Below are 7844 nucleotides of genomic sequence, written 5' to 3'. Positions count from 1 at the left end.
AAATATAAAACCTCGAGTTCAAAACATGAACACTATTGTACACAAATCCCGCATAAATTGATACATTGATCATGTTGTCTCCATGATATCAGTTGTATTTGATTTCATTTAAGACAATTCCTTTAAGTATCTATACTCAGATATTTTTTACGTTATCAATTACAATAAATGAAAAAAAAATGTATGAAAATTAAAAATAAAATCCTAACCTAAAATAACCGATTTGCTGTAAACTGAATCCTAGGCCTTTGCTAAAACAATTTTGTTATACATGCGCCTTATTTTTTTGCACTAATAAAATGTATATTAGTGTCACATCACATGCAGACTGAATATTCCTTCAATGACAAGAATTTTGTAGAAATCTGCTGTGTAGGCTATGGACACTGTGTTATTATCGACTTCAACCATTGCAACTCTAATTTTACATTTCTTACTGCTAATATTAAGGAACTACACTACTTCCTACAGATCCATAAGATACCTCAGAAATGTCACAATACCTACCTGTAATGTCTATCGTGCAATCACAATATTATTCAATCAGAAATAGTCCCAAAAAATGTTGCCTCTTCAGATGCGCACTGACAACCAAGTTTGCAAAATACACAACACATTTACAACTATCTCCAAGAAAAAGACCTAAATATATATATTTTAGTGTTCCAGATAATACAAAGAATTCAGTGCGTATCCCATGTGGTTGTTATTGGTCCTTGTTGCCCCTTTCTTTGTTCATTTTCTTCATTTTCATCCTTCTGTTCTGAAACCAGATTTTGACCTGTCTCTCAGTGAGGTTTAATATTCTGGCTACTTCATAGCGACGATCCCTTGTCAGGTACATATTGAATAGGAATTCCTTCTCTAGTTCCAGAGTCTGGTATTTGGTGTAGGGACATCTCTTCTTTCTAGTGGATCGAGCATGGATCCAGTTGGCTGCAGGATTACCTAAAAGAAGGAAAAAAGAGCACAGGCTGAGGTTTGGTATTAGAATAGAATGAGTTTGCATTGGGGATGAACTAGCCACTGCACTTTTCTATATAGAATTATCCTAAAAATAGTCTTAATGCAGTCGGACTGTTTACAGTAGCAATGATGTCTTGATCTTAGGTGGTTATGTGAGTAATAGAAACATTTTATAGCCTCTTGTTGCAGCTTGGGCTATATGCTGGCCGTCTAGACGGTTTTATAGGTTAGTAAAACTATCAGTTTTGCACATTTAGAGCTTTGCAGGTTTAGGCTATAAATCAAACAGCAATTTATTTCCCTCTCTCTCTCTTTTTGTACTTACTTGGGTCAATTTGTTGATTCTGTTGTTGCTGTTGTGGCTGCTGCTTCTCTTCCTTCAGCTCTGTGGTCTCTGGCTCCTCGCTGGGAGCTGCAGCAGCAGCAGCAGCAGCAGCAGTGGTAGTAATAGTATTGTCTTTAGGTGGAGGCTTCTCTGGGCTTTCTGTAAAGGAATTACATGGGTATTCTGGCAGGCTCATTCCCTGGGAGTCAAATGAGGAGCACTCGGTCCTTTTAGGTGCACTTTCTGGTTTGATTCCATAGCTTCTCCCGTTGGGGTGAAATCCAGAGAAGGAGGACGCAGTGCTGGAGATGGGCTCTAGCCAGGAGCGCACAGTATATCTGCTGCTTTCTGAGCCCAGATGGGACTGGCCCATGTAAGGGTGATAGATCCCAGTCATTCCTGGAGAAGGTTGAGGGTGCACCGTAGACCAAGACGCAGGGAAGACGCTGGATTTTGACGCAAAGCTGCAAGAAGAGAAATCTGAAGTATCCCCAATACCTGGTGGTGGCCTAGAGGTCGTTGAATGACCTCCCTGGGAGAATCTAGTACCATAGACCTCTTCATTCTCATGTCCTATGAGAGAATCCACATAGTAGTTACTTATGGTACCAGTGGAGGACATTTTAGGCTCCCCTCTCAGTCATATAAAAGGTTACACTCTTAACTGTATGTAATACCCTCCCTGAGAACAATCATAGTATTTTGCAGACTGCATCCTCCATCCATTGGTTGTGGGCTCCACGTGATCATATTTACCAATACAGAGTAAATCAATCCGCTTAACGGGGCTGATGTGATTAAAAACACATACAATTAAAAATAAAAGTGTAACTATGCGGAGATATATGGAAGGGAGCACACAGGGGAGGGCTGCATGGGCTGATGCCACCTTTGTGCGTAAAAGCGCAGCTTCTGGGTATGCAGTAGAGCAAGGTTACTAGGGACTATTTCTTCCTCAGCTCTCAGCTCTGCTCTGCTCTCCCTGCCATTCATTTTTAATCACTTTGCTGAATTTGTTTAATTACCCTTTAAACTGTGGGGACCCTCACAGGAGAACTAGGGGAAGCATGTTCTGATTATTGACCTTTGGGTATAAAACTTGTTTTACTAGCCACAAACAAGAAGCCATCATGAAATGAAAGAGAACGAGAGGAAGAGAGAGAGAGAGGCAGCAGCACATTGTTGTTGCCCTCTCCTCCAGCGTTCAGCAACAGTTCATATTTACATAGAAGAGGCCATTCCAGGCTGTAATGTGTGAAATGCATAAAACCTTCATAGTGTTTTTAAAAACAGGTGGAAGAGAACTATCATGATTTTTATGGGATTCAATAAAAATTTTATGAGGTGCATTTGATTATACATTAATGTGCCCTGTAATCAAATGGTCTAAAGAAGAACATTAAAACCCTCTGCTGGAATCATCTGCTACTGGACTCTGCTATTGTTTTGCTCAATATACCATCAATCGTTTACCTTTTTATTTAGTATATACACACAAAAACATATAACACACACACACGCACACACACACACACACACACACACACACACACACACACACACACACACACACACACACACACACACACACATATATAACACACATACACACAAAAACGTAAAACACACATACGTATACACACATACACTATATTTTTTTCTTAACGTCTCATTATAAAACATAATAAAGGTGACCAGACAGGAAAGGGCAATCTGGGACTCTTCTTTTATGGAACCTGTTTTACTGTTACATGAAACACTGGTGTAAATAGGATTTAATCACTGTCCCTGAGGATCTCAGCTATAAAGAATTTTTAAACTGAGCGTTAAGTGAAGCTGTGATGTTCTTTTTGCAGGAAGACACTAAGTTTATTGGGGCTGTTTCCTGAAATAAAAGGGCGTTTATCTGAAGCTACAGAAGGTCTATGCAGTTCTGTCATAAACGGCCACGATTGGAATCAACAAATGTAGAAGAAAAAAAAAACACTTGGGGCAATGTCCACAATTTACACAGAAGGAGATAGATGCTGTAAAGTCCTGTTATAAAGTCCTCATCCAAGGTTTATCTATTGTGGTGCTCGGATATGAGGATAATGCAAAACGATGGACAATTCCTGCCTCCTCCCATGTATATATTTGTCAGAGTTGTCAGGGCTATCAGATCAATACGGAGATACACAGAGGTTTGATATTTGTTTTGTATGGTATATAATGGATTTGTGTCGTACAATGGGCATCTCAGCAATGCATTTTGTACGATTTGCTCATAGAAATTAATATAAATAAACACACACACATACACATATATACACACACATATATATATATGTATACACACACACCCACACACACACACATATATATATGTATACACACACACACACACATATATATGTATATATATATATATATATATATATATATATATATATATATATATATATATATATATATATATATATATATATATAAAATTTAAACGAGAGCTACTTCAGCAGTAGGTACATTGAACCATGATTGTTCCTATATTTTATATATTTCACTGTGACTGTTTTTTGAGTCTACGTTTTTTGCACCACATTAGAAAATCTGCAGCATAATATAATGACACAATCCTACGTAATATTCACTATATAATAATTTCGCCAAGGTAAATTTCCTGCAATTAGTTTAAAACATTATAGAATATAATATTGTATCATTACATATAAGGTGATATTGCATTATGCATTCAAGTTCCATTGTTCACTTATTATTCATGCTATTTTGCAATTCACTGCACATTCTATCTATCTATCTATCTATCTATCTATCTATCTATCTATCTATCTATCTATCTATCTATCTATCTATCTATCTATCATCTTTTTCCGAATGAAAGTTGATATAGCACCAATGAAATGAAGTTAGATTATTACACAATACATAACAGATTTAATTTTAAGTTACAGATAAGTAATAGAAGTTTATATCAGCACCTTGTAACGTCTGAGAGGAAACACACCAATACAATTGTCTACAAAGATGACCATTATGGCTACAGCACAGCACACTAGAGATAATGCCAGCACATAGTGCCTTTATCATATACATTATTGTCTATATACACCTATTAAAGATAAATAGACTGAGAACATGAAGCCTTCAGACAGTTTATTGCATAAGACATGCAAAGAACATGCACAATATGGACACAGAGCTGTCTCAATGGTATTGCCACATATCACAAGAAAAGTTCTACCATGAATACGACTCAAATAAACTACACATTGACGAACAGATTCTCAGTTACTTGGAGCAGAGACATTTACAGAAAATGTGCTTTTTTTGTCCCCAAAAGTCAAGAATAAACATGAAGGTTAAAATGCTGAGGTCCATAACACACAGAAAGACTATTCTTTAGAAAAACATGAAAAAGTCACATTGTTTGGATGTGTTTAACCAGTCCCAATAATTTAAGACCAAATGATAAACTTTCTTATTTTTTTTTTTACCCTGCCATACGGTGAAAAAAAATATTATTATAATAATAATAACAATAATAATAATAAATTACATGTGCTAGATCTTTATTATTATTTATATACCCATGAAAATACATAGAGACACTTGCAGCACTATAAAATGAGGAATCACATTCTAGATCACAGGAAATGGATGGGATGTGGGGTTTTTACAGTCTCTCCTGCTTGGGAGCAATGGCTGCATTTAAGAAAAAGTCAGATTGGCGGTCAGTTCGCGGATTCGGTTTTCTCTACTCATCTTCTTAAGCTTCATTCTGCGATTTTGAAACCAGATTTTGACCTGCCTGTCAGTGAGGTTGACGCTCTTACTGATCTCTAGGCGGCGCTCTCGAGTCAGATACATATTAAACAAGAATTCTTTCTCTAACTCCAATGTCTGGTGTTTAGTGTACGGGCACCTCTTCTTCCTGCCACTCTTTGCAGTTAACCAATTGCTGGTTGGAGTATCAGACTTGATTTCCTCTATTGTGATAAAACAAAACAAAATAAATAAATAAATGCCAAAATATTCCCCAAAATCTCCTCACTCTACAATGAATAGACTTGACAATGACCCTTAAAACAATATGACTGTCATGTTCTTATTATAACAAAAAGCCTCATATAATGCACACAATGATAGATGATGGAACAGTCCACTGCCCTCCTAAGAGAATATATATATATATATATATATATATATATATATATATATATATATATATATATATATATATATATATATATATACACGTATATATATATATATATATATATATATATACACACACACATAAACACCCTATTATTGATCATATGTAAACTATATATAGATGTATATAGATGTATATATGTAGATATACATACACACTTTATTACATATTTAATGTTTGATTATATATACACATTCATATATAGATACATATATGTGTACAGATAGGTGGATAGATGCGAAAACAAACTCACATGTATGTTTGTATAAGCACACGGCATCTGAACAATTAAACTATAAATATATGTATATATATATATATTCATATATATATACACACAAAATAAGAAATGGTAAGCAATCAAGGTGTACACATATTCCTAACCGCATGAAGAACAAATGACTCCCTCTAATGCTAATTCCTGGCTTCATTATATTCAGTGTCCATATAGACACCTCATATTAAGCACATATCAGCTGAAATGTATATTTTATGAAGAAAAAAACATACAAATAAATATCTCATAGGCTTAAGATTTACCAGACATTTTATCAAAGAGCATATCATGTAGTGTCCATCCGAAGTGTCACTAGCATTACTGATAGTCTATAAGACCTGAATACATATTTATCCTATTTATTAACCCATTATTATTATTTGCCAATACAATAACATTTACTGCATGTATTTCTTTAATATGAGCAGAATTGTCATCACGCTAAAATGGGAATAAAAGATGTTTCTGGTTCTTTGCTTGGATTTAACCCTTAGTAAATAATGGAGGGAGGTTAAATTGCGCACAACTTTAGTGTCTAAAGCAATGGGCATTGGTAATGGACATTTAATGCTGCACTTGGAGGAGATGTCTCTGGTTGATGTTCATACATGATCATGTATGCTGGGGATATTTTATTTTTTAAATACCTGAGTAAAAAAAAAAAAACAGGGCAGTTCCTTCTTGACATATAGTTACCATTAAATGTTATGGGAGGCAATGCTAGTATTTTACACAGTGTTTTATGGTGCTGGCGTGTACAAGCTACTACTACTACACCATGCAATCAATGCTTTATAAAACTTCTTTGTAATGATACCGACCTTTACTTTCCTTGTCTTGGACTTCAGGGCTGGACACAGACACCTCAGCCAGGCAGCTCCTGTCCTCCTGCAGGGCAGCCTTGGACTCTGGACTTTCCACTGAGGGGACTTTGGAGGACTCTTGGCTGCTCGGGTTTTCATTCATTTTCTTATCCATCTGATGAGGTGAAGATAGCTGAGGTTTGGAGCTGCCGCGGGGGTTTAGCTGTAACATTAAGGATGAACTGGTTTCTTGGTTATTATTGTACTCTTGGGGTTTCCCACTGGCGTAGGTCTGGCTCAGCCTAAAATATCCTGGGACAGGAACCTCAGAGTTGTCAACAGAACAGTTCTCAGAGATCAGCCTCTGGTATGGCACATCTGAAGAAATGACTTTTGATCGCTTATCAGAATACATGCAGCAATTGGTCTCTTCCTTAATATTTGTAGGAAAGGAACAAGTGGGGATCTGTTGTGTAACAGGTTGCTCTATTCTGCAAGACCTGTTCGGATCTGTCCAACTGTCTACTTGAGGTATATAGGGATGTACATTCATACCCATGTTTTGGTGATTGACTTCTCTTTTTGCCAGAGATGGTAGCAGTCCACAGGTTTGCATCCCATAAGTCCCAATATCTGAGTTAGGTGGCATGTACATGCTGGCGTTGTTAGAATAGAAACTGTCACTTCTACAGGCACTGATCAAAGAATCTACTAAAAAAGTATTTGCAGCAGGAGAGCTGTTTGGAAAGGACATTTTGGGGAGGAATTTGAAGAAGAGAGATTGTGTCCTTTGTAGGCTGACATCCCTAGGAAAACATTCCCTGTGTAATTGTGGATGCCTCTGCACAACCACATGACAAGTAAGCCAATGAGAATTGAAAATGGCCTTGAGCTGCTACCTCCCTGCAGGTCACATGGTGCTTGGGCAGCCTGGGCTGCAGCTCAACTATGGTCAACAGCGACATCTACAAAACCACAGTGAAATTGCTGCCCAGCAGCTCTCCTATAGCAGCAGCCCTGGTGCACTGCGCTGATTTAAGGTTATTTTTTATACATATATATACCTACAAGATTATCCTTTTTGCACTGAAATACTGACAGCTCTGCACTTTAAATGTAATGACAACATACAGCAAATCCCGTTCACAGCCTTGATATCATCGTCACCTTGTATAAAATACAGTAGTACAAATGAAATCACCAGTCCCTTCTTTAATGCTTTATATTCAAATCAAAGAGTGTGCAGCTGACCTAAAG

The 7844-nt window shown here is 36.8% G+C and overlaps 2 protein-coding genes across 2 annotated transcripts; both read right to left on the bottom strand.

The window, feature by feature from the left end:
* Window positions 1-650: 650 nt before the first annotated feature.
* HOXD9 (homeobox D9) lies at window positions 651-1913 on the bottom strand. The gene is made up of 2 exons (XM_075831143.1): window positions 1292-1913; window positions 651-948 (listed from the first exon to the last, which is right to left on the bottom strand). Exons 1-2 carry the CDS (start codon window positions 1911-1913, stop codon window positions 707-709), a joined length of 864 nt encoding a protein of 287 aa, XP_075687258.1. The 3' UTR covers window positions 651-706.
* Window positions 1914-4999: 3086 nt separating this feature from the next.
* Window positions 5000-7391, bottom strand: HOXD10 (homeobox D10). Its single transcript, XM_075831142.1, has 2 exons — window positions 6606-7391; window positions 5000-5277 (listed from the first exon to the last, which is right to left on the bottom strand). Exons 1-2 carry the CDS (start codon window positions 7339-7341, stop codon window positions 5000-5002), a joined length of 1014 nt encoding a protein of 337 aa, XP_075687257.1. The 5' UTR covers window positions 7342-7391.
* Window positions 7392-7844: the final 453 nt, after the last annotated feature.

This window comes from Rhinoderma darwinii, chromosome 6 (assembly GCF_050947455.1).
Source record: "Rhinoderma darwinii isolate aRhiDar2 chromosome 6, aRhiDar2.hap1, whole genome shotgun sequence".
Taxonomy (NCBI): domain Eukaryota; kingdom Metazoa; phylum Chordata; class Amphibia; order Anura; family Rhinodermatidae; genus Rhinoderma; species Rhinoderma darwinii.
Note: the sequence above shows the minus strand (reverse complement) of the source record. Positions and strands in the feature narration are given on the sequence as shown.

Bases quoted from the DNA above. Each gene is read 5' to 3' on its own strand.
- HOXD10 (XM_075831142.1), bottom strand. From the start codon at position 7,341: ATGTCCTTTCCAAACAGCTCTCCTGCTGCAAATACTTTTTTAGTAGAT. The intron at 5,278-6,605 runs GTCGGTATCATT...TTATCACAATAG, and splicing joins CCAAGACAAGGAAAGTAAAG to AGGAAATCAAGTCTGATACT.
- HOXD9 (XM_075831143.1), bottom strand. From the start codon at position 1,913: ATGTCCTCCACTGGTACCATAAGTAACTACTATGTGGATTCTCTCATA. The intron at 949-1,291 runs GTAAGTACAAAA...TCCTTCTTTTAG, and splicing joins GAATCAACAAATTGACCCAA to GTAATCCTGCAGCCAACTGG.